General features: G+C 42.3%; 1 protein-coding gene across 4 annotated transcripts in view; it reads right to left on the bottom strand.

Annotated features, from left to right (window-relative positions):
- Positions 1-15,374, bottom strand: part of SMG7 (SMG7 nonsense mediated mRNA decay factor) — a 65,086-nt gene extending 49,712 nt beyond the window's left edge. For all 4 annotated transcript variants that reach the window (XM_054587678.1, XM_054587676.1, XM_054587677.1 and 1 more), the window contains exon 1: positions 15,213-15,374. In XM_054587678.1, coding sequence (XP_054443653.1) covers positions 15,213-15,241 — 29 coding nt within the window. In that variant the 5' untranslated portion in view covers positions 15,242-15,374. The remainder of the gene's footprint in view (positions 1-15,212) is intronic.
- Positions 15,375-25,914: the final 10,540 nt, after the last annotated feature.

A 25,914-nucleotide genomic window follows, 5' to 3' on the forward strand; every position in this document is an offset into this window, starting at 1 on the left:
CAGGTATGAAGAAATAGTGGAGGTTATAAACAGGAAAGAAGAAAACCTGAAGGTTGTTTTATTAGCTTGGTATTGCATTGTATCATTTTCCGTCGCGCTTTACAGTGCATGGCTCTAATTCGCAGGTTCTAAAATTGTTCTCTCATTTCCATCTTACCTCACCTTGAAATCTGGGGATCTGAAATGAGTAACCTAAAGAAGCTGTGTCCATATTTGGGTCTAAAACCAAAAAAAGAAAAACAAAACTAACTCATGCCTTAATCAGGAAAAACACTTACTATGTACAGGGTTCTTATAGATGAGCGTGTATGGCAGTCACTCCATCTGCTCCCCATCCCCCATCATTTCTCAATGGAACCTCCTAATCAATCACCTCTTTCAATTCCCTAGTGTGGTCCTTCTCCCTCTGACTCCAATACACCGAGTCTTGAACAGAAGTGGGACTAATGGGGACGAAGTTGTGGGACTAATGGGGAATGGCTGAATTTAAGGTTTTAGATGTAAAAGTATTCTGAAAAATGACAAGGTCCCAGATATGAAATGGGCCTATGTGAAGGTCACCGTATTAAGGAGAGAGGTTAAGAGATAAAAGTACACAAAATGAATTCTTTTCAAGTGAGTGTTCCAAGGAAATACTGGTTTTGTGTGATGTGACATGGCTTTTGAAAACACTAAACTCTCCCTCTTGGAGGTTTCATAGCACGCTACGAACCATGAGAAGTCCTACGTAACAATCCAGTTTAATCCAAAAATTCTTAAATTTATTTTGCCTTGAAAATATTGAGAATCCTAACATCTATGAGTTTTCCAGAGAGTTTTGTCTAGCACTCTGAAAAATGCTTTTAAAACTCTGCTTTAAAAAAAAGTGAGATGCATGAAACCTTCCCAGCATGAGCAAGGATGTAAGGACACAGGCACTCTGAAACAGGGCTAAGCCCAGAATAAACAGTACAAATTTTCTGGTGCCTTCTGGCAACATCTATCATGTATTAGTTCCCTATTGTCACTGTAACAGATTACCACAAAGTTAGTGCCTTACTTAAAACAACACAAATTCATTATCTTACAGGTATGAAAGTCAAAGGCCTAAATGGGTCCCAGTGGAGCCAAATCAAGGTGTCACTATGCCTGTCTTTCTTCCAGGGGGTTGTAGGGAAGACTCTGTTTTTGCCTTTTTCCAATTCTTGAGGGTGCCTGTATTCCTTGGCTTGTGACCCTGTTCCATTCCAGCAGGACCCTATCTCTCTCTCTGTTTGTATTCTTCTGCCTCCTTTTTCTACACTTAAAGGATACTTCCAATTGCATTGGGACTACCAAATAATCCATAATAACCTCTTTATTTTAAGTCATCTGATTAGCAACTTTAACTCCCCCTTGCCATGTAACATAACAGATTCCAGGGATCAAGGTGTAGACATCTCTTGGGGGAAGGGGAGGCACATTATTCTGCCTACCATACTCAACAACGTATTTTTAAAAGCGCATACCCCGTTATTAAAGTGTACACAAGAATATGCGTGTACAAGGATGTTCATTATAGCATTTTCATAATAATGAAACAGTTCTATATCAGCACTTGAATTTTTAAAAATTAACTTTTACTATGCTTTTTAATACATGAATTTGCAACCACTAATTGTGAACCACTGAAATCACATACATTACACTATTTGACAGCATCAGTGGTAAACACAGATATCAAAATGGAAAGGCCATTTTTAAGCACTGCCCAAGTGTGTGCAGTGGTCAAAGAGGGAGCAGATTAAAGCCAATCCTTCCAGCAGAGCATGCACAATATCCATGAAGAAAATGAAATAAAAAGTAAAGCCAATCCTAACTCTTGCCACTCATTAGGTACCTTGAGTTTCATTTCCCTTCTCTGCAAAGTGCCAATCCATTTATACAAGGTTACTGTATAGGGGAGCTTAAGAAGACAATTACGTAAAAGCTTTTGAAAAGTATGAAGTACTAGTAAAATGTAAAATGGTACCCTGGAGGAATAAAGTAGACCACATCACAGTAAAGACCCCTCCACCACCCTACAGCTATTTAAGGCACAACTGTTCCCACCCAATTTAAAGACTACATTAGCAAGTTCCTAAGGTAACTACTGATACATGCAGGAATGCAGAAAATGAATACAATGCATAAATTAGGCTCTTTACCCACGTAGCACTATACTGGACTTTATATATTCATCTTCTCATGTAATTTGCCCAATAATTCTATCATTGTCATTTTATAGACAGGAAAATACAGAGCAGAAAACTGTAACTAGAGAGGTTCAATGTCACATTGCTATACATAGTAGTGCTGGGATCTGAACTTGGGTCAACCTAATTACAAATTAGGCCAATCTTAATTCAGAGGCCCTGCTCATTCAAATCACTATAACATTCTGTTCTGTTAGAAAACCAAAAAGACCCCTATCTATGAGTTTTTTTCTTTTCCCCTTTAATAAACCAGAATTTATGACCAATATGTCTTAACATTGGAGTTGTGCTTCTTAAAATGTTCTGATTTTTTTTTGTTAAAAAATGAAACGGAAAAAGAAATAAAAGGCATCCAAATAGGAAAGGAGGAAGTAAAACTATCATTGTTTGCAAATGACATGATAGTGTACATAGAAAACCCTATAGACTCCACCAAAAAACTACTCAACCTAATAAGTGAATTTGGCAAAACAGTGGGATACAAAGTCAATATTCAGAAATCAAAGGCATTTTTTTATACCAGCAATGAAATAGAAGAAATCAGGAAAAAAAAATACCATTTGATATAGCAAGAAGAAAAATAAAGTACCTAGGAATAAATTTAACCAAGGAGGTAAAAGACCTGTATGCAGAAAACTATACAACATTGAGGAAAGAAATTAAGGAAGACACAAATAAATGGAAGCATATATCATGCTCATGGATTGGAAGAATCAATATCATCAAAATGTCCATACTACCCAAAGCAATTTATAGATTCAGCGCAATCCCTATTAAAATACCAATGATGTATTTTATAGAAATAGAACAGACATTTCAAAAATTTATATGGAACCATAAATGACCCTGAATAGCCGCAGCAATTTTGAGAAAAACAAAGTAGGAGAGATCACAATACTGGACATCAAACTATATTACAAAGCCACTATACTCAAAACAGTCTGGTACTGGCACAAGAACAGACCCATAGACCAGTGGAACAGAATAGAAAGCCCAGAAATAAGGCCAGGTCTATATGGGCAACTAATTATTTGACAAAGGGAGCAGAAGCATAAAGTGGAGTAAAAACAGCCTCTTCAACAAATGCTGTTGGGAGAGCTGGACAGCTACATGCAAAAAACTGAAATTGGATCATCAGCTGACACCATACACAAAAATAAACTCAAGATGGATAAAAGACTTAAATATAAGTCGCAACACCATAAAAGTCCTAGAGGAGAACATTGGCAGGAAACTCTCAGATATCCTATGCAGCAATTTTTTCACCGATATGTCTCCTAAAGCAAGGGACATAAAGGGAAAAATGAAACAAGTGGGACCTCATCAAAATAAGAAGTTTCTGCATAGCTAAAGAAAATAGCAGCAAAATGAAAAGGGAGCCAATCGTATGGGAAAACATATTTGCTAATGATACATCAAATTGAGGTTTAATCTCCAAAATATATAAAGAACTCACACAACTCCACTCCAAGAAGACAAGTGATCCAATCAAAAAATGGGCAAAGGACCTGGGCAGATGCTTTTCTAAGGAAGAGATACAAAGGGCCCAGAGACATTTGAAAGGATGCTCGGCATCAATAGCTAACAGAGAAATGCAGATCAAAACCACAATGGGATACCACCGCACACCGGTCAGAATGGCCATCACAAATAGGTCAACAAACAGGTGCTGGGGAGGCTGCGGAGGAAAGGGAATGCTAGCACACTGTCGGTGCGAATGCAGACTGGTGCAGCCATTGTGGAAGGCAGTGTGGAATTTCCTCAAAAAGCTAAAAATGGAACTGCCTTTTGATCCAGTGATTCCCCTGCTGGGACTACACCCTGTGAATCCCAAAACACCAATTCAAAAGAACCTACGCACCCCAATGTTCATAGCAGCACAATTTACAATAGCCAAGTGTTGGAAGCAACCTAAATGCCCATCAGTAGATAACTGGATCAAAAAATTATGGTACATTTACACAATGGAATACTATGCAGCAGAAAGGAAAAAGAACTACTAAACTTTGCGACAGCATCAATGGAACTAGAGAGCATTATGCTAAGCGAAATAAGCCGGGGGGCGAGAGACAAATACCATATGATCTCACCTATACGCGGAACCTAACCAACAAAACAAAGATGCAAGGAAAATAAGACCAGCAACACTGAAAAAAAAAAGAAAGAAAGAAAAGAAACCAACAGAGACAAGAGGGAAGGAGGGAGGGGTGGGCGGGGAAAAGGAAGGGAAGGGGCAAGTCAAGGAATATATAGCAAGGACTCATGGACAAACCCAAAGTGGGGAAGGATTGAGGGAGGGGTGGGAGGGGAGCAGGGGAAAGTTGTGGGGGGTAGGCGGAGACAAATGTATTTGAAAAAAATAAATAAATTTTTTAAAAATGAAACAAAGCAAAACAAATGATTATTTCAGATATATGACTGTTTTGGTTATTTAAACTAAGCAGAATTCAAGAAATACATATTTCATAGAGATGTTAAAATTTCACTTTAAAATATCTTGCACAAACTCTGTGCATGTGCGCATGTGGAAATTTTGCAGATGCCCTAATATACTTTTTATATTCAAATTCATCCTGTCTGTGGTGGTTCTCTTAACACTATGCTTTTTACCTTTTATCACCAGCAAAAACACCATTTTTTTCAAGTAAGCACCTTTAACTCATTTCTTCCTTGAATACTATCTTCCAATTGCATTTTACTCTAATTATCTACCACTGATACCTCATCACTACATAGTATCTCAAAGAAAATTGAGTTAGGTTGGCACCTGATAAAAAACTAAATAAATAATTCATGACCTTCCTAAGAGCAGTATTAGTAACGCACATTCAAGTGTACAGTATCCCAATGAACAGAGCAGTGAAATACTAAGCTTTTGGAAAAAAAAAAAAAAGGAAAAAATAAAGGGACTCAACTTGTGTAGTTGGTGAACTAATAAGAGTTTTTAGAGAACAGACTGAGCATATCAATGTGCCAGCACAGTAGTTAAATAGATTTTAGAATCATGCTTTTCACTACCCCTGACTGGGGTAGCTCAGAGGATTGGGCGTCATTCCGTGAACCAAAAGGTGGCTGGTTTGATTCCCAGTCAGGGCCTGGGTTACAGACCAGACCCCTGGTTGTGGACGTGTGAGAGGAAACTGATCAATGTTTCTCCCGCACACTGATGTTTCCCTTACACATCAATGTTTCCCACACATCAGTGTTTCTCTCCCTCTCTTTGTCCCTCCTTCCCCTTCTCTAAAAATAAATAATTTTTTTAAAAAAGACACTACAGAAGGAAAAATGCCATCAAGAACTGCAAAAACAAAATGGGTCTGCACCTTTTTTTCTTTATGAGACTTTAAAATATTAAATCCAGAGAGACCTCTTAATGTCTTGATGTCCCCCTCTTTTCCCACTTCCACCTCCATTCCATGTCTGATTCCAACTGGTGAAGACTCTATAAAATAAGTCCTATCAACTCAAAAATACTTTCAGAATCACATGTACTTACTAAAACTCTCATCTCCTACATAATAATTTAGTGACGTTCCAAAATAACTAAGATTTGCCTAAGATGAAGCTACTTGCAAAAGTAAGTCACGGAAATTTAAATCTTCGTGTGCCACGAAGGGAGTGCTGCAGGCACTGCACGGGCACCCTCCTCTCGCGGCCTCCCTGCTCCAGCAGGAACACGTGCAGTCCACATCAGCCATTCAAACGTGAACTGCTCCCAGAAGATTAATGACCAGGTTCGTAGAAAGAACCTTAGACTCCCAAAGGAAACACAGAATGAGAGAGAGTGACAAATCAAAATCTCTTTAATGTATATGACATAACCTGACTGCCAGTCTGATCTAATCACAGTGTTTACATCAACCAAGCTCTCATTCATAACACCAAACTTCTCAGGGTTCCTCAAACCACTGCCCTGGGCATGCACTCATTTTGTTCCCCTGCCTGCTGTTGCTTCCCTTTTGTCTTCATCTGTCCCCGCCTACTCCCTCTTTAAAACTGAGCTAGGGGTTCAACTCCAGAAGCTTTCTCTGTGCTCCCCAGATAGAAGTTCCACTTGCCTCAGTATAGTCATGACATCCCTTAAATGAAATAAAAGTGAAAACATTTAACATAGTATTTGCCACATTATATTGAAATACACATGCAACATCCATTTCCCCCAGGAGGCTATCCGAAAGAACAAGTATCAGTTCATTTGTTTTTATATTCTCAGTGCCTAGCACTATTATCTGAATGTATTCCTTAAGTGTTTTCCAAAAACAAAAGCATGAGAATTTCATTCAATACTGTTATGTATATTGTGCATTTTAAAAATGCTGAGACATGGTCTCTACCATACTCAGTGTAGCTGCAGAGATAATTCATATATATATATAAAGATCATTACAAGTTCAGGAAATTTTAAGCACCAAATGACTAAGAGATAGGAAATGCTACAAAATTCAAGAATGCAGAAATCACTGGGATGCATAAGAAGTCTTCACAGGGAAGGTGAAACCTAAGATAATGGAGGATGGTACTTCTTTCTACAGAGGACATGTCCTGGGAAGTAAGAATAAGGCAGGAATAGATAAACCATGTCCAGAAGAGAATGAAGAGATGACTCAAGTTGGGACGGCTGGTTCCTATCAAAAGGTAAAGAGATAGCCCTTAGCTTTTCGCGTGGCTCAGTGGGTTGTGTGCTGGCCTGTGAACTGCAAAGTTGCCGGTTTGATTCCCTGTCAGGGCACATGCCTGGGTTGTAGGCCAGGTCCCCAGTTGGGGACTTGCAAGAGGCACTCACATGCCATTGATGTTTCTCTTTCTCCCTCCCTTCCCCTTTCTCTAAAAATAAATAAAAAGTTGTTTGTTTGTTTGTTTGTTTTTAAGGGTAAGGAGATAAATGGCAGAGGTGGACAGATGAGGGCCGGGGTACGGGTAGTGGAGAGCCTGAATACCCAAAGCAGCTTTAGGAGATCAATGTTTTATTCTAAAGACAGAGGAATAAAGACCCAGAGACGATAGTTCAGAAACAGAGGAAGTAGCGGGCAGTGTTTAAAGCTCCAAGTCAATGCTTTCTTCTTGCTGCCTGTGAGAACTGCAGGCAGCATACCAGTTCTTGAAAGACTATTTTGACTGTACAGGTATAAAGCTGATAGGTGCTACAAGTGACAAAGAGGAGACAACAGGAAGGCAACGTTTCCAGAATGGGGTATGTGTGGAAGAGGGCGGGGAAAACAGAGAACTCAAAGGTGACTGCAAGGCTTCAAACCTAGATGGGAGGAGCAGCAGCACCATGAAGAATAGGGTAAGAATAAGAATTAACAGTTCACTTTTAAAAGCATTAAGTTTGCTGTCACAGAAAGACCTCTAAAATTAGGAAATGTCTGGAAGGCAGAGGGGCAAAATTATCAGGCGCTTTCAGACATCGCACACAGCTCAATGTATACAGTGCTTACCACACGTCAGAACCATTCCCAGCACTTCACACGTTAACTCGCTTGATCTCTGCAACTCTCTGGGACAGGCACTGTTACTAGCCACCCTTTTCAGACGTGGAATCTGAGGCCCGGAAAGCTCATGCAGCGGGACCCCAGGTGACACAGCCAGTGCCTGGACCAGGCGGCTTTGACCCGGAGGCCGGGCTCTGAACCACCGTGTGCACCTGCATTGCTACATAGCATTTTGTTTATAAAAACCAACAAATTTGTAACAGTTTAAGCCTATCAAATAGTTTATAAACTCCCTGAATAGCAGGCATGACATATCAGTTTGTCTCCCAGGGCCAGCAGGATGACTTATACTAAGTAGGTACTTAATAAATTTCTAAACAGTGATGATGTGGTGACTGCTAAAGTCCTATGATTCAATGTGATTTCTGAGCAAAAGAAATGCTCAACGAAGAGAAAACAGAGATTAAGGCTAAGCCTCTCTTTTTGCCAGTGGCGAGGTGGGAAGGACGGAGGAAACAGAAGGAGCAGCAGGGCAATCAGAGTCATGGAGTTTCAGTGCTAAAAACAAAAGACAGGGCTCAAGGACCTCCCCTAAGGCCCCTGTCTGCACCGCAGCAGCTACAAACTGTGTGGTGGTTACGCACTCACACGGGGGCCTGGTAAAACTACTTGAAGGTATATTCTCTTTTTATCCCCAGGGACCCAGGACATACGCCGGCCCAAGCTGGATGTTTACTGGAGGGAAGGAGGGATGGAGGGGTATGAGGGGGGCACAGAGGCAAGGGTGTGGGCGTGAGAGAGAAAGGAAAACAATCAGAGGATAAATTTGACGTTAGGCACCTTTGGAAAAATCAATTCCAAAAAAGTACTAAGGAAAAAGAGCTGGTTTACAAGGGATTAAGGAAAAGTAGATGGTAAATAAAAGAAAAACATACAGTATCAGGTAAACTTTAAATTGTTACCCATAAAACAAAGGTAAGGAAAGGCAGAGCTCAAAGGGAAAACAGGAACAGGGAAGAATTTTTAAGAGAAAACTGAGACTAGTCCTCAAAGAGACTAGAAAAGGGAAAAATTAAAGACTAAGAGGAAAGACACATACAACGGAAATAAGGTTCTAAAAGAATGGTATGTAACCAAAAGCACAGAGAAAGAAAGGGGTTCCCCAGGACTCAAATCAAATTGCTTTTCCCTTTTGGACACTTACAGAACTCCCACTTCCACATCTCCACTTCTCCGTCCAAAACCTATCTTATCTAAGAAAACCTTAGAAATGCCTGGCCAGCGTGTATTAAATGGGAATGTGTGAATTTTTTAGAAATGTACTTGGAATAAAGGATCCATCCAATGCCCCCCCCCCCCCGCCGCCTGAAATAGCAGTTTGTCCAATACCTACTCTTAAAGGTCTACTCCACCCTCCCAAAGGAGATCAGCTCTCACCTCCTCCAAGTGCCCTCCCGCACCCCGCTCTACCTCTGCTGGCAGGTCTTCCCCAACCCTACACAGCGCTTCCGTTTCTCCAGCATGGCACTTACCAGGTCACCCGCTCTTAGCGACTTAACTGCCTCTCCCCAGGGTCTCGGAGTTTCCCACAGACGAAGAAGCCCCTGTCATTGTGCTTTCCACACAGTCGGTTTTCAATAATTGCCAGTAAAATAAAACAAATTACAAAATACTCTTAAACATACACAGGTTTTTAAGGGTAAAGTCTAAACATGATAATTAGCCTATTACTACCTAAGAGAAAACTGGTAAGAGAAACCTAAGAAGTAAGCTGTGGCTTAAACGAGGAGAAAAGGAAATAAATCCATGCTGTGCATATATATCTTCCTATCTATATTTTCTAAATCAGTGGTTCTCAGCTGCGAGTGGATCTGCTGCCACAGGGAACATTTGGCACGGTGCGGGGACACTTTTGGTTGTCACAAATAGGAGACTGACACCGGCATCTAGCGGGGAGATGCCAGGGATGCTGCTAAAAATCACACGATGCATAGGACTGCTCCCTAAAACAAAGAACTGGCCCAAAATGTCACTATGTATCAAGGTTAAGAAACCCTGTCCTAAACGAAGCAAAGAACAAAACTGCTACCTGTCTACCCAGGACTCCTGAAGCTTCCTTAAACAGTTAGTAGTCACCTATTCTTCCCACTAAGTAAAAACTGGGTCTAAGGGAGAGTGAAAACAACCTTCCTATACAGCTCCACTTACATGCTAGCAAGGAAGGAGTTGGTTACAAGCTCTCACTTACCACGTGATATGTTTGCCAAAACTCCATCCCTCTGTTTTCCTGTAACTGCTGATTAACCCTTCTTAGTTTCTCTCTTCTGGACCACTGATTGTAGTTGGAGGCTGCAAATCATATTTCTGCCCTATAAAACAAACTAGCCCTTACAAAGTCTGAACCGCCCTCCACCCCAAAAGTGCTTCATGAAAAATCTGATACACTAATGTATCCAGGGCTTATCATATAACATCTTAATAACAAAACAAAAACTCAGCAACGGCTTCATCTACCATGAGGTAGAACCTAAGAGCTGCTGAACAGCAGTGAGACATAGTTAGGCCAGGACAGGAAGTATACATTTTGAATCCAAATGAAACCACAAGGGAAGCAGAAATTAACTGTCAAAATTGTTTAGCCAGTCAACAGTCAAGCAGGTAAAATGCTATTAACACCATTAGAACAAAAAATAGACTTATAAGCCTCAAGAGAGTATCATTTTTTGTTTCCCCAGCTCCAATAACGGTATCCTGTTTGTTAAGTCAGCCATGTGTGGCTGATTTTCTGGGACCAAGGCTACTTTAAATCCTGCACTTGAGGGTAGCGAATGGGTCAGAGATAAGACTTCCTGATCACATGAGTTAGTATCAGTACGTGCTATAGGATTTTTTGATGCTTCCAGAGCCGGTGCACACCCAGGCCAGCAAGAATTAGCAGGCAGAACCTGGAGCCCTCCCTCTTCAGTACACGTATTGCTCCCAAACGCTCCCACTGCCGCTGTTCCTCTCCCCAGGCTAGGGGCTAAGGTTCTTCCTGCTCCCAAATCCAGCCTAATCCCCGCCCTTTATCCACCCCATTCTGCGTTTCATAATGATACATTTTATCTTACAACATACTGGATATTTTAGTTAGTATTTAAACAACAACCTTGTTGCTGTTCTATTGTTTCTACCTCTGGTAACAAAGTTCCGGATAAAAAAGTATATCATGCAAATGAGCAAACAAACCATTAACAAAACAGGAAATTGGTAGTCCTTTCCTGTAAATGGGACTAACACCAGGGATCAACTTCAAATAAACCCACTGAAAAACCTACAGCATAAAAAGAAATTAAAACAAAAAGAGGAGCACAGCTAAGGAAGGAGAGGAGGAATGCTGGAGGGAGTACAGAGTAGGAACAGTTGGCTCCCACAAGGACAGCAGATGTCATTCAGTGGCACCTGTGCCACCTTTTATAACAGGATTTGCCCTGTTTGACTGGTATTCCCTATGGCTATGATTATTCTACTTTCTCACCTTTGAAAACAACTTTGATGACATCTTCTCTGTCTGGCCCTTCGATACCTCCCCCACCCCTGCGTTTCCAACTCTGACATGTTAACTTCCACGTTTCTATTCTTTCAAAGGCTACCCTGTTGAGGCGTGATGATACCTCACCTACTATCGCACCTATGGCCTATCCTCGCGCTTCTCCCACCCTTACATCTTTTTCTTTTACTCAACAGAGGTGTCCATCTTTAAAAATCTTTCCATTTTGTCATAAATGAAAAGAGAAAATGCAGATTTTCTTTTTCAAATTGGGTGATAAATTTTCAATATCAGTTTAGAACCCCCATATTTAACACCATTTCTTATTTTTACAAAGTGTAAGAAAGTATTCTTGACTTGGCGCATCTGAATAGAAGTCTTGTCAGTCTGCTGTTTCAAAAAAAGACACTTCCCTTCTAACAACAGTCTCCTCATCTTTTCATGCCCAGATCGCTATCTTCTTTCCCACAGAGAGCAGGTTTTTTCCTACCTGTCATCTCTGCCCTGTTCCTACATAAAAAGAAACGAATTCAGTGCACTGGATGTTGAATTCCTTTTCTTTGTCTTACTGATGCTTCTTACCTCACATCCTCACTTCTTACTCTTTTGAAACTACCATCTTGCTCCTGGTTTGCCACCCCTCCACCATTTAACGTCAGACACCCAGGTTCACCCTAACAAATTAATTCAGCTGAGACAAAACTAATTTTCATCTACATGAGGGAAGATCTGCAGCTCTGCAGTTTAAAAATTGCCCAGTCATGGTCCTACCCGGACAAAGGTAGGCGAGAAAACTCTTTCCAAAGCCAAGGTCACAAAGAGTAACTGCTACATCCCCAACTACACTCATTCAGCAATTCCCAGCATCTTCCCCGAGTTGTCTATAAAAACCAACAGCTCCTTTTTCATCAAAGAAAGTGAACATAATGCTTCCCTGAAGACATTCTCTCATCTCCCCACACCAGACTTTAAATAGAATGATTACCTTAAAAGGAAGAGGGGAAATTTGGGCTGGTGTAAGCCTTTCTTTATTAGAAAGGCTTGTCCCAGCCTACTATTAGCCCTAAGACTTGCTTTATTTAGTTAGGACAGATGTGCAAGATTGAGGAAAAGATTGTCTCCCAGGAATCTCTAAGGGACTCCAAGGTCGTAAGCCTGTTCCACTTTATCTGCTCAACTTTAGCTGGCAAATAAAGGATATTCATAAGAGTGTTCATTGTTATTTTCTCTCTTCTTCTAGGAACTAAGTGCATTGATTCCACAATTTAAGGGTAAGCCTTCTGGACCAAGGTGACTTACAAAATGTAAGCTCTATTACCACAGCCTCTCGAAGCCAACTATTCGTACCATGAACCTCCCCCGCCCCCTGCCCCGCCATCTGCTTTTTCATCTTACCTTTCTAGTGCTACTGCCTCCACCTCACTTCTGGCCTTAACTGCCCATTACACTACACGGTTTCATCTTCCTAATATATAGCTTTGAAAATGTAAATTCCCTTTAAAACAAATCATCTCAGATTCTCTGTTGTCCACTTGAACTATGAACTACAGATCAGGATATTCAACACCCACTCAATATGGGCACCTTATCAAACAGGCTTTCCCTGGTCACCCTTTCTTGCTTTATTTTTCTTCCTAGTACTTGTCACCACCTGATAAACATATTCATCTGTTCATTTTGCTCAGTGCCTAGACTACAGTAAACTCTCAACACACATTTGTGGAAAGAACAGATGAACCCAGAAGTGCTGTGCAATACAGCTGATTTGGAAAACCTACTTTGAGTTACAGAGCTTCCACATACCAGCTATATGATCCTCAACAATTTTAATTTCTTTGGGCTATATTTCCTCATCTGTAAAAGGAAGGGGTAAAACTTAGTAACTCATAAAACTGTTTTTCCAGCTGCATCACCCTATACCAGTGCTCCCCAACATTTTCCGCACCAGGGACTGGTTTCGTGGAAAACAACTTTTCCATGGCCCAGGGTTGGGGGGATGGTTTTGGAATGATTTAAGCGCATTACAATTCAAGCTCACCCACCTCCTGCTGTGCAGCCCGGTTCCTAACAGGCCCAGACTGGTATCGGCCCAGCTCCTGCCCTATAGTCTTATGTAACTGGACTGAAAAGCACCCTCAGCCCCCGACCTCCCCATCTACATAGCTCTGCTCGGTTTCCTTCCATTTGGATTCCACTTTTCTCAATCCATACCTTCAATACTGGATAAACAATATTGGATAAAAGATAATAGTGGATAAACAATCCAATATCGTTTATCCTTCAGGGCCATTTTAAGTGCCATTTTCTCCTTGAAGCCTAACAAATAAACTCTGTAAGAGGAGGGTGGAGTTCTTATTTTCTACTCTCAGCAGCAGGTACAGTGCCTCCTATACAGGTGATCAACAAAGTGACTGATGAATCATGAATGTATACATGAGTAAATGAACAAAGGACGCTTTTCCTGATTTCCCCCCATTGGTCAGGTAAATCGCCTGCCTTTGGACTTTTATAACACTGGGCATCTTTTATGATACTTAACATTTTCACTTTGTGCTGCTGTTTATTCACTTGCCTAACATATATTATGTTCAACTGCAAATTCCTTAAAATTAAGGACTATCCCAATGATCAGTTTCCATACCCACCCTCTATAGCATCTACCACCGATCTTTGCCACAGGTGTATTAAATTTATCTGACATATTAAACATAAACAGATGTTAGAGTAGAAAAAAAGGACCTTGACATATAGATATCCTTCCAACTACCCTACAGTCACCAGGCACACATGTCGTATGGATCCCTGTCCTTGTTAAGCTCAGGCATTCTGCCCATCAACACTTTAACTTCACCAAAGTGACTTTTCTGATCATTTCAGACTTTTACCCCATCCAATTTCCTCCTCTGCAAGGTATGAAACCACTTTTTAAAAACATCTTCCCATACGCCTGCCTTCCTTAGTTCTGCTCCTGACAGACAAAAGGCCCCACTTTAAGGTCTTCCTTCCCCGTTTCTATGCAGTAGCAACTCCGCGATTAATCTCAGGCTCTAACCACCTTATTTCTCTCTGGCGTCAAGATCTTGACCCTTATTTACCTCTACCTCCAAGTTCGTAATTCAGCTTCCATGGAACCTTCCTGGCTGCACAATAGCTGGTGTCCTTCCAGTCAATATGCTCTCGCCATCATGTACTTGCTTCCAATGGGTCTGCATCGTTCCCCTCCTAAAAGGTGTCTGAATCGCCCCCCTTCGCCCCATTCCAGACACATACACTCGCAGACTGTAGCCATACGACATACTAGTTCCTTACACCACTCTTGGAGAATGGTATCTCCCGACCGCACTGATTCTAACCCAGTTTCTTCTAAGGAACCCAACCCCGTCCATTGTACCTCTCTCTTTCCTCACTTCCTCATCCTTTCCCCCTCTTTCTGTCCCCACCCCCACTCCGCCAACTAACTACAGATGGCATTATTCCCCGGTACTTCCACCCAAAGAAGGAAGAACAAACTCCAGTTGCCTGCAATTTCTCCCTCCTCCCGCCCTCCCTTCCCCAGCCCCCCACACACCCTAGGTGTGCAGACTTCCACCCGGTCTTCCGATCACGCATCGCTCCAGCCAATCCCACACCACACCACGTTTCCCCCGCCACCCGGACCAGACTCCTCCACACCCACCTCCACCCGGGGTCGCCGCCGCCGCCTCCCCGGGCGCCTTCCCGCCTCCCCCTCCGCTGCGAGCCCGCGACCCCGAGCGCGCGCGCACACACACATTCTCACGCTTCCCTAACCTCTCTCCCCGCACCGAGACTCGCCGGCTTCGCTGGAGCTCAGCCCGGCCCGCGGGGGGCTCAGCACCCCGGTATGTGCGCGTTCCGCCCCCTCCCGCGTGTCCCCTCGCAGCCCCCGCCTCCCTGCCGGGGAAGGAGAGGACCCAGCAACTCCCTCGCCACCCCGGATATACCACCTCTGTGGCTGTAGCTCCATGCCCGAACCCTCGGCCCGCTCCCCGATCGTACGGGGCCGGCCTTGGCACTCACCGGAGATACTGCGCGCTCTGCAGGCTCATCCTCCGCCGCCGCGTCTTCCCGCGAAGCCTCTGTGGGTTTCTCAGGCTCCTCGGAGCGGCCCCGCGGCACCGCGGGTGCTGGCGGCCGCCGCCATCTTCCTCTCCTCCAGCTCCTCCTCGCTCGGCGGGGGGGTGTGGGGGGTGAGTGAGGCGAAGGGGAGGGACCGGGGAAACTGCTCTCGCTGCTGCTCCGGCCCGTGGGGCGCAGGGACACTCCGACCCGGGAGGAGGGAGGGGGAGGGAGAAGGGAAGGGGGCGGGGGAAAGAGGAGGGAGAAGCAGAGGAAGGAAGTAGGGGGTCCCTCTCGCGAGACTTCAGTGGTGCCACCCCCTCCGGGTGAGTTTCGACTCGGTAGAGCTCCCTCTCGGGATCAGCTACCTGGGCGGCGACTGCGTGGTTGCTGAGTAGCCCGCTGGAGGCGCTTGGCGGCTTCTGGCCAATCCACCCCTCTCCCCTGCGCGAGGGGGCAACCCCAGCTTCATCGGGAACATCGAGCCCAAAATCTACTGGGAGTTACACTCAAACTCTTCCCCCGACTTTCCCTCCACCCGACTGCTCTCTTTTTCCACTCCTCCACTAGTCCCTACCGGAAACGGCGCCCCTTCCTCCTACAGTTCCGCCCTCCAGTCCCTCGACTTTGGTCTCCCCTCGAGCCCCAGAGTGACGCTAAAGACCCCCTCCTCTATTCTGCGGCCCCTCCCCCTGCACTCGGGGAGAAGGTTGGAGGGGTTGGGGTGGAGCCCACTGAGGAAGAGAAAGGAAATCAATGGGATTGGATAAGCAGCTGACATGGCAACTGGAGGCTGTAGTATTGTCATAGTAACCAATGTGTGCCTACCGGGTGACCCTCCCTCGGCGAATAGATAGTCGGAAAGATGCCCGGGTTTCCCCTCGGCTTCCCTTATATCTAAAGGCCTCCCCCTGGATGGGAATACGGGTAGTTCTCCCGGGCTGTGAAGTTCATTTCCTCCTCCCTTCCCCCTTCTCCCAGCTTTGGGGGAGACCCCCAGGCATTCACCGTGGGCTTTTCCACCAGCCTGAGGGCGGGAACCACCTCCATAGTTTCCTCTCATTGCCGGGCGTGGAGAGGGCCGGGCCTGCGAATGAGACGCAGGACCCGAAGGTTGGCAGGCGGCGGCCTGGATGGAGCAGGGAGAGCGAGGCGGCGCAGCTAGGCTGCGTGGCGGGCAAGGGGTTTTCCCACAGCAGCCTCGAGCTTGGGGAGGCGGGATCCCGCCACGACGGGGTCCCTGAGGGAGGAGAACGGCACACGACAGCAGCGATCCCTGTCCTGCCGACACGGGCCTCTGACTTTTCCTAAAGGGTCGACCCCTTATAGGAATCTCCCAGACCCCACCCCACACCCACCCTCGGCGACAGATCCTCCTCGGAGTTCCCCCGCGGCCTTCCTGAGCCACGCCACCTGCCACAAGGAGGCCAGAATGAGAGGGGGGCCACATCCTATAAGCCTGACAAGTGGGTTTGCATCATTTAGAGCCAAGGAGGTGGCGAAACGCTGACGATTGCCATCCCTCCCAGAAGTACCTCCAATGGGGGGCTCCCCTGGGTTATCCAAAGCAGACCTAGTTCCTCCCTTCTTTGCAAACTTCCTTCTCTAATGGGTCTGCAGTGTTTCAGAACTTGAAACTGTCTTTTGGATTGGGGAGGAAAGGGTTGGGTAAAATAGGATTAAAAAAAAAAAAACAAACCCAAAACCTAGATACTGGCGCGAAGTTCTGATGAAAGGCGTCTAGAAAAAAAAATTTCATTACAACATCTTTTTGAATGTTTATTATGCATATTTTCTGCCAGATTTGGGGCTAAAGGCAGAAGTAATGAATGGGGTCAGTAGTAATGTGGACTGTGTGAGAGTAGCTGGAGAAGTAGTCATCTTAATGGTTTGAAGGAATTATTTGACATTTTCGATTCGTACTGTGAAGTCGTTTAAGCAGCTCTCCCAAAGTACTTTAGGATGTGTAACGGCATAAAACCCTCCAAAAATGTAGTCCTCACTGGATAGCTAAAATCAGGATTTTATTGGGCTAATTTTGTTTGGCTCAATCTGGGTACCTGATTCCTGCTGTCTTCCATGCTAGGTGAAGGGGCGCTTTCAAGATCCTTCCCTGAGACTGGACCTATTAAAAGACTGGACCAATGTCTATTTGGAACTCACGTGTAAGTTTAGAGGAAATGAAAGTGCAGGCTACTTTGAAATCCCACAGACAGCTTATGCTTAACAAAACAAACTGGACCGTGCCCCTCTGCCGCGCTCGCCCACTGTGATGCAGCGTGGTGACTGCAGCTGTACGATGCCCCTGTCATCCCTCACCGCGCCACTGCGCCGCCCACTCGTGGGAAAGAGAGCCACCTAGTGAGAGATTGTTCTCATCTCTGGCTCTTCAACCCCCAAAGCCCAAGGATGGAGATTACTGCTACATATTACCTAAATCACCCTACATTTTTCTCCTGACATAATTGATTAGATTTTTTCAAAGATCTTAGCCAGAATTATAAAACTTTCATAATGTAAAATAATTACCCCCTTAGTAATCATCATCATAAACCCCCTTTGCCTGTGGCCCCTATGGCCAGCAAACAGTACGGAAGCATGTGTCCTGAGACTCCTGATCAGCCATCTAGAAAAATACTACTATCTTCTCATTTTGGAAATAAGGGAAGTAGGACAAAGAAGATGAATCATGCTCTAGCTGGTGTGGATCAGTGGATTGACCATCAGCCTGCGAACCAAAAGGTCGCCAGTTCCATTCCTGGTCAGGGCTGAGGGCCAGGTCCCCAGTTGGGGACCTGCAAGAGGATCAGTGTTTCTCTCCCTCCCTGCCCCTCTAAAAATAAATTAAAAAATATTTTTAAAAAAGAGATGAATCCTTTTGTTGTGTTGCTTATTCAGTAAACTCACCGAGCACTTGTTATTTCAGGCACTGTCTAGGTTACTATGGATACCACAATAAAAGAGACATGGTCCCACACTTGGAGGAACCCACCTCCTGGTAGAGATACTCGAGAGTAGACAAGTGATTAGGATGCAGTATGAAAGGTGTGATAATCAAGGTAAGAACAAAGTAACTTAAGTACACAGATGAGGGTGAGGAATATAAACACCCTTTGTATTTTATAGCAGCTTTCCTAACAATTTTTGAAAGAATCTTCAATAGCTTTACAATGTCCTTACAAACTGGAAAGAATAGTAACATTTACATTTTCCAAGTTATAAGACATTGATGCCCATCGTGAAAATAACTTTTAAAAATCAATAGGACTCAGAAAAATTAGGACCCAGAATTTACATATGGCTTAATGTACATTCCCCAATCTTGTCTCTTCTACTGCCCCTCCCCAGCAACAGGTCTGTAGAATACAAGCATCTTTCTGCAATAGATTTTATTTACTTTTTTCCCCTACAGACATAGGTTGCATCTAAACCAAAATAAACAGGAGAAACTGTCGCATTTCATTTATAACTACCTAACTTTGAGTTTTCAGTTTGTGCCTAAGTGATTTTACGGAAAGATAAGTTAGCAGACCTGAGAGTACATCCCAACTCAGCACATCTCAGTCTCTGAACTTCAGTTTCTTTCTTGACCAAAATGGAAACATTACCTACAAGAGGCTCTCTGTGAACTTTAATGACGGTATATATGATAGAGTATATGAGGGCCTGACATACTACACTGGCACTTGACAAACCCTAATTTTTTTGCACTCTTGCTCTTTTATATCAAACAAAAATGAATAGCTTAGAACTACTGAAGCATAAAATTATTTTTTAAATAGTTTAATCTTTATAATATTCATAGGTCTGGCCATGCACCCAAATCTGTTCTCATTCAGTGCTAGATGATAGATTTCTTTATCCATGAGTCTGATCATGGAAAAGAATACAATATCAGGACGTTGAGCATCAGATTCTAGAGGGTTGAAACTTAAAACACCTTTTATCACAAAAAACAACCTAATATAACCGCATTTGTGCCCAAGTAAACAGAGTAGCCAGTTTTCAATCAGGCACCAAGTACTTGCTGAGAAGCTACTCTCAACATTCCTACCGAATTTACCCCGAGCTTTGGCAACCTGACAATTAACACATAGCTAGCCTCCTCCCTTTTTATAATAATAGACATCTCACCTGTTCCACAAAAACTTAACAAGCGCTAATTTATTTTGATATTTAGCCTACATATTCTGAATGCTTTCAGACCGTGTATACAATTAGGTACTTAATAAATGTGTTTCTATTTTGAGAGGAATGATTGATCAATTGCAGTACTCACGTACACAATGCACACGAAGCTGGCCTGTGCTTTTTTTGTATTACCACACCTTAGACCATGGAGCTACGTGATTCAATCAAATGAATGATTCATTCTCTTCGAAAAATGAGTCAGATACAAAGTGACATTTAAACTCAGGCCTCCTGCAGCTCGTGGCTTCTTAGACCAAGGGTCAGTGGCCTTTCTCCAATAGTTTGCCAAGTGTATATTTATTCTTTCATTCCTAAGAAGGAGTCACTGATCTAAAGAGCAGCCAGGAAGGCCATGATCCAAGAGAAAAAACTTCTGTTTGGGGTGGCAGTGAGGTTGGACAGTGGTATTCAGAGCTTTTTCTCCTGCTGTGGTTTTTCTAATATTTATTAAGGGAAACATTCTTCAAGAGTTTTCCCAACTCCCCATAAGAAAATTTCTCTGGGAAAGAGCTATACCTTAAAATCTTATCTGCTAATTTAATGGATACTGACCATCTGAAGAAAACAAGAAGGAATGCTCATAGGGAAGTTTGAAGAGTATTAAAAAAGAAAATTAAAACCTTAGTCTCTTATACTCTATATTATACAAGGGCCTTAGTGTTCATGGATCTCTTTTCTGCTCCAGTACTACCAAAGCCACCTTGGCGGTCCCTAGTCAAAAACTAATATTTCATGTCAAAATCTATTGTATTACTCAGAAGCTGCTGATTTTTTGCATAAAGTACCCAACTCACAGGAAAAAAGTATTTTACTATTTTGTAGTTCCAGTTTCTTAATTTCTGCAGGGTAGACTACTATTTTCAAGCACAGAGAATGTGATACTGACATTCATTGTTATAAATCTGCTCTTCTCCAAAACCATGAGAAACACATGGGGGTGCGCACACATATACTCTTTCCCCCTTTCCCTGCCCTTATTATTTTATTTACCTCTATTTGCAATTCAAATTAAAACACACTATCGATGATAGGCTGAGACACAGGCGTATGTTCATCACCCAAGACGTACTAAGGATATGTACCCAAGTACTTTTCTGCTTTGCCTAACTACCCTTGGGTCTTCTCAGTTCTCGGAAAACTTCAACACACCAGAAACCTAGATAGTTTTGCCATATATATAAAAACATTCTTATTGTCATTGGATTATTGGATATTAGAGCACATTACAGAACAAATTAAGTATTAAGCTTTTCAAAAGTTTTTTATTTTTTATTTTCTAGCTTAAATTTTCCATTGGCTTTCCATTGCCCTTAGCACACAGTTCCTGATCCTTTGGATGACTTACGTGACCGGTCCTTGCTTGCCTCTTTTCTCCGGCATTTCCTGGTGTCGCCACTCTAGCCACAGTGACCTTCTCTTAGGTCCTTGCATAGGCAGTGTTCTTTTCCTTTGAGAGCCCTTACACAAGCTGTTCCCTTATCTAGATAACTTCTCCCTAGACCATTCTTATCCTTTCTTATGCTTCAAGGCTAAACTTGAACATCTTTGGGGAAAAAAAAATCTCTATCCGCCTCCCTCCATCAAGCTAGGCCAGCTACAACTATTACACATCCCCATAGCACCCTGGCCTTTTTCTTCATGGTATTTTTCATGTTGTGATTATTTGTTCAATGCCTTTTGTCTCCAGTTTGCTGTAAGCTCTGTAAAGGCAAACACTGCACCTGGTTAGCTCATTAATGTATTATCGCTCCCCGAGCAGGGCACCCGACACATGGGGGCTCAATAAATTTTTGTGGATTCAATTAATCTTAAGGGAAAAAAAGCAAATGGGAATTTGGACCATGACTTTCACATAAATGTTTTAAATGCCAGGCCATCTTACTATAAAATATACAAGTAACTCCTAAGCAATAAGGAGATAATTTTACTGGGCCTTCAATTCATCTGGAGAATTGAAATCTACTGTTATGTTTATCAGGATGGAAGTTTTAATTAAATGAAATTTACTTAGGCAATGAGTAAAGACCATACTTGTAAGATTATGGATAACTCATCAATTATCTCACAGCAAAGTCGCATACTTCCACATAGGAAAAAATAGTCTTCCGTGTCCAAATCATTTCTATTTAACTTCTATGCTTTTTAATTTTGGAATAGGGGAAGCAGTTAACCCTTTTATTATGTGGTAAAAAGAAAAACACTGCTGGGGAGAATGAAAAGAGGGAGGAGAGGCTATCAGCTAATTGAAAAATAGAATAGAAAACATAGATTTAAAAATTCAGAGAGAAAATTGGATCAGATAGAGAATGAAAGCTCAGTGATGTTTGTCTTTGTCACCAGAAATGTGTTAGTAGATTCTGGCATTATTGTTTTTCTTCTATAATGGGATAGGGCTAAATGAATTGAATGAGTTTCTTAAGGAAAGGGTCATATGCAATTTCGAAGTCAATAAGATATTTATCTTTCCAGAGGCAGGTTCTCCAAGTTCAATGAGTTAATGCATGTAATATACTTAGCAGTAATGGGCACTTGCAGGTACTTAACAGGTGGTGCTGCTCTGAATATGCGTATAGAGTGAATCAGAGCTTCACACACGCAACTTCACATTGTAATTAACATGGGTTCAACTTTTTAAAAAAAAACATACAATCTTGCGGAATTGCATTTGTCGAGAGAGCAGTACACAGCATACTAAGAATCATATGACCTATTGTAACTTGACCAGGCATAAATTGCCAAGAGAGAAAACAACTTCCACCTACCTACAGAGGATGTCTCAGTTCATTAGCAATTTTATGATTGAATGAGATGAGATCCAAGGTCTGTCAAAGCTGAAGAGGATGAAGAGGCTCATAAGGAGCAAAACCAGCTGCTGCACTATCCTCTGTTCTCTTTGCAACTGACATCTCTGGAATCATTCTCTGGCCAGGGATCTCTTTCTCTCTCTCTCATCATTGGCTTTAAGCTTTTCATTATTGTCCCCCAAGGGATCCAATCATTTGTCCAATAGGACATGCATGGTTTTAACAATGCATGTTCTTTAACAATGACCCTGTGGAGGAACCAAGCCACTAAGGGCCTGTTAAATATTAGAATGCCACCATTTCCAAAACGTATACCGTGGTGGCCTAGATGTTACAAAAGTTATTAATGTTGAAGTTGAAATTAATTTTCTGTAAGTGAGACAGCCAAATTTAAGCATTGAATCACAGCAGGAACCTTAAGTAGAGTCGAGAGTTTAGGGTGTGTAGGAGATGTTCCACTGATGGTCAATTCCTGTCGTCCTCTGCTCTTTCAAGACAAATGTGAGTCTGAACCAATACGTTATTTCTGGAAGTTTAACCTAGATGTAACCTGATACTGAAAAGAAAGCTTGATGAACTACAGATCCTCTAAAATTTCAGTATTTACTTATCTTTTCATTCATTCAATCTTCAAAAATATATTAAGAGCTTTTTATGTAAAGAGTTGAAGGCTGGTGCTGGGGTGGGAATGGTGTATACAGCCTTGCTCTCAAATTTAAAGTGTAGAGGAGAATCAAGGGAATAGGGCAGGTGCAGAGAGACAAATCTGTGGTAGAGTTCTCTCGAGCTGTTCCAGCCCAAGGTCAGGACCTTGTAATCAGATAATCACCTTATGTGTCTCAGTCAACTACAGGTCTTTCAAAAGAAGACTTCGCAGAATTTACTTTTTCAAATTCTACTTCCCAGCAGGAAGAGAAATATATATAGTTCAACTGACCAGAAAAGTGACAGAAAACCACAACTAACAGTATTCTAGACCAACATATGCCTGAAAGATATGAAACTATACACAAAGTATAACTATGGAATACAATTGCATAGGAAATGGTCATAAATACAATAGAATATTAATAACAGTTATTTTTGTGAGGCAAGCTAATTATGGGTGGCTTTTATTTTTTATATTTCTCAATAGCTCCCACCAACCAAAAACTAAAATAGATTTCTTATTGTTGTTGCTGTTGTTGTAAGGAGTTTGTTTGTTATTATTTTTAAAGAATGCCTGATCTGCCACATCACAAGGGCCTGAAAGTAACATTGGAAATTGAAAAGGATGTAGGTTAAAGGTAAGTGTAATAGATTTTTATATCCTGGTGGTTGAAAATACAGATCTTATAGGCAATTCCTAAGGCATTTCCTAAGATTCCCTCTACTGCAGTATCAGGTACTGATACCTTTGTACAAACAAAAACGGATGAGGGTGATCATCTTTGAATGCACTGTTACTGACCGTCTTTGGTAATTTTGGATCTACTGGGAACTACCACAGCCTGAGAAAGATGGAATGTTCTGGATGGGATTCACACAAAAAAAATCATTTTAAGAAATAAAAGTCTAAAATGAAACCTATACTTAACCCTTTTGCCTTCTCTTACCTTTATAATTCTCCTCTTCCCTCAATTTTGGGTCACTGTCCCTAACCCATCCCAGTTATATAACAATGTGCATTTTCCTCACTTCTCCGGAATGTAACCAGTCAAGAACTTTTTTTTTTTATGGGTGAGAAAGAAAAAGGCAGGAAAACTGAGTCAAGAAGAAAGCAAGAGTGGGGAAAGAGAAGGAAAAAGGAAACCATGAAGTCTGGAGGAAGACAGAAAAGAGATGGGGAAGCAAAGGAGCATACTGTCTGGGGGTAGTAACCGTTTTTAGACACCTATCTGTTAGAATCTCCTTTCCTTGAGAGATATTTAAAAAAGACAAGATCTGCATCCTGCCTTAAAAACAAGAAAGGGACTCCGTGACCTCTGAAATATGCTTCCAGACTCAGAAATCTCTGTCTTCTGAAGGGACATCTTGGTTCTTGCTGCCTATATATACTCTGTGATAATTGGAGATACTACCGTTTAACAATCCAGTTCAAGGAGGCTAATATATACCATGAAAAACTGTTGCCACTTTAAAGACTGTTCTTCAAAACAAAAGGTATTGCCCTGGCCAGCATGGCTTAGTTGGTTGAAAAATCATCCCATAACTGAAAGATTGCTCGTTCCATTCCAGGTCAGGGCACGTGCCAAGATTGTGGACTTGATCCTTTGTTGGGGCCTGTGCAGGAGGCAGCTGACTGGCGTTTCTTATATCAATGTCTTTCTCTGTCTCTCTCTCTCCCCCCCCCCTCTAGAATGAGAATAAAATAAAGCTTAAAAAATGTATCATTTGAATTTCACCTGTGGATACAAAGTGTAATGTCACCCAACACTTACCCATTTTGGTAAAAGTGAAAACATCATTTAAAACACAAGAATACAAAACAGTACGGTCCAGACAGTTACATGGAACTTTTTGGCCAACCCAGTACTATACGAGGTCTGCCCAGAAGGTACCCAGTCATATAATACAAAAAATAGAGACACTTATTGAAGAAGATACAAGATACAAGAAACATTGTACACAGGACAATGATGCCTCAGTTCCCTGCCAAGGAGGCACCTTGGGACCTCACATAGTTCTCCTAGTCACCATTAGCTGCCCTGTCGTATTCCTGAATCTCATGGACATTCTGAAATCTCTTCCCTTTCAAAGGTGATTTTGGTTTTGGGAAAAGCCAGAAGTCACAAAGTACCAAATCTGGGCTGCAGGGGGCCTGAGTCACCTGGGTGATTTGAATGTTTTGCCAAAAAACTCTATATAAGATGTGATACATGAGCTCGTGTGTTGTCACGATGAAGCTGCCAATTGCTTGTTGCCCATAGCTGCGGCCTTCTGAATCATCCAAATAGTTTCTGCAGGGGAATGTTCAAGCTTAATGCAAAATTTGATGCAGCTTTGTTGCTCTACCTGCTCACTCATTTTGAATGTGACAGCCACACAGTACACATGCTTGCTCAAAGGCATCTACTGCCCCCACTGACTAGTACAATGAAGTCATCATTGTTCATGCACATGCATTCCAGTCCACTCTCCCTGGCTGCCAGGTTACATCGATGTTGTGCAAACCATTCTCGTTTTATCAACAGTAGCTAAACATTTTCTGGGTAGTACTTGTCGTATGCTCTAAAGAAATCCTCTCTTACTCCTCAAGTGACCTTGAGATCACCAAGAACCTTCTAACTAAATGTAATAATCTCTTGTACGTTTTTATCCTTTCAAACTTTATGTTCCATTGGGCAACACCAAAACTACTTTTATCTTTAATTCATTGACATTTAATTTTATTTTTTTATTCTACTACCTTAACCTCATCTTTAATTCATTACATTGCTATGGCTCTAGTGATAGTTAAATGTTAGGTTATAAAAATTCCTTGAAATACAATGACAGGACTTGATCACATATTAGATATGAGGGAGGGAAAGGAAGAGATCAAGGAGACCCCCATGTTTCTGTTTGGGAAACTAGATGAAAGTGAAACCAGAAAAGTTGGCATTTGTGCTGCCTCTCACTACCACAACCAGTAAGTAGAGACAAGGATTGAATCTTTATGGGTGTTTTATTCAGATGCCACTGATCTG

This window comes from Pteronotus mesoamericanus, unplaced genomic scaffold (genome assembly GCF_021234165.1).
Source record: "Pteronotus mesoamericanus isolate MK-2021 breed Mesoamerican mustached bat unplaced genomic scaffold, CSHL_Meso_final scaffold_1186, whole genome shotgun sequence".
NCBI lineage: Eukaryota > Metazoa > Chordata > Mammalia > Chiroptera > Mormoopidae > Pteronotus > Pteronotus mesoamericanus.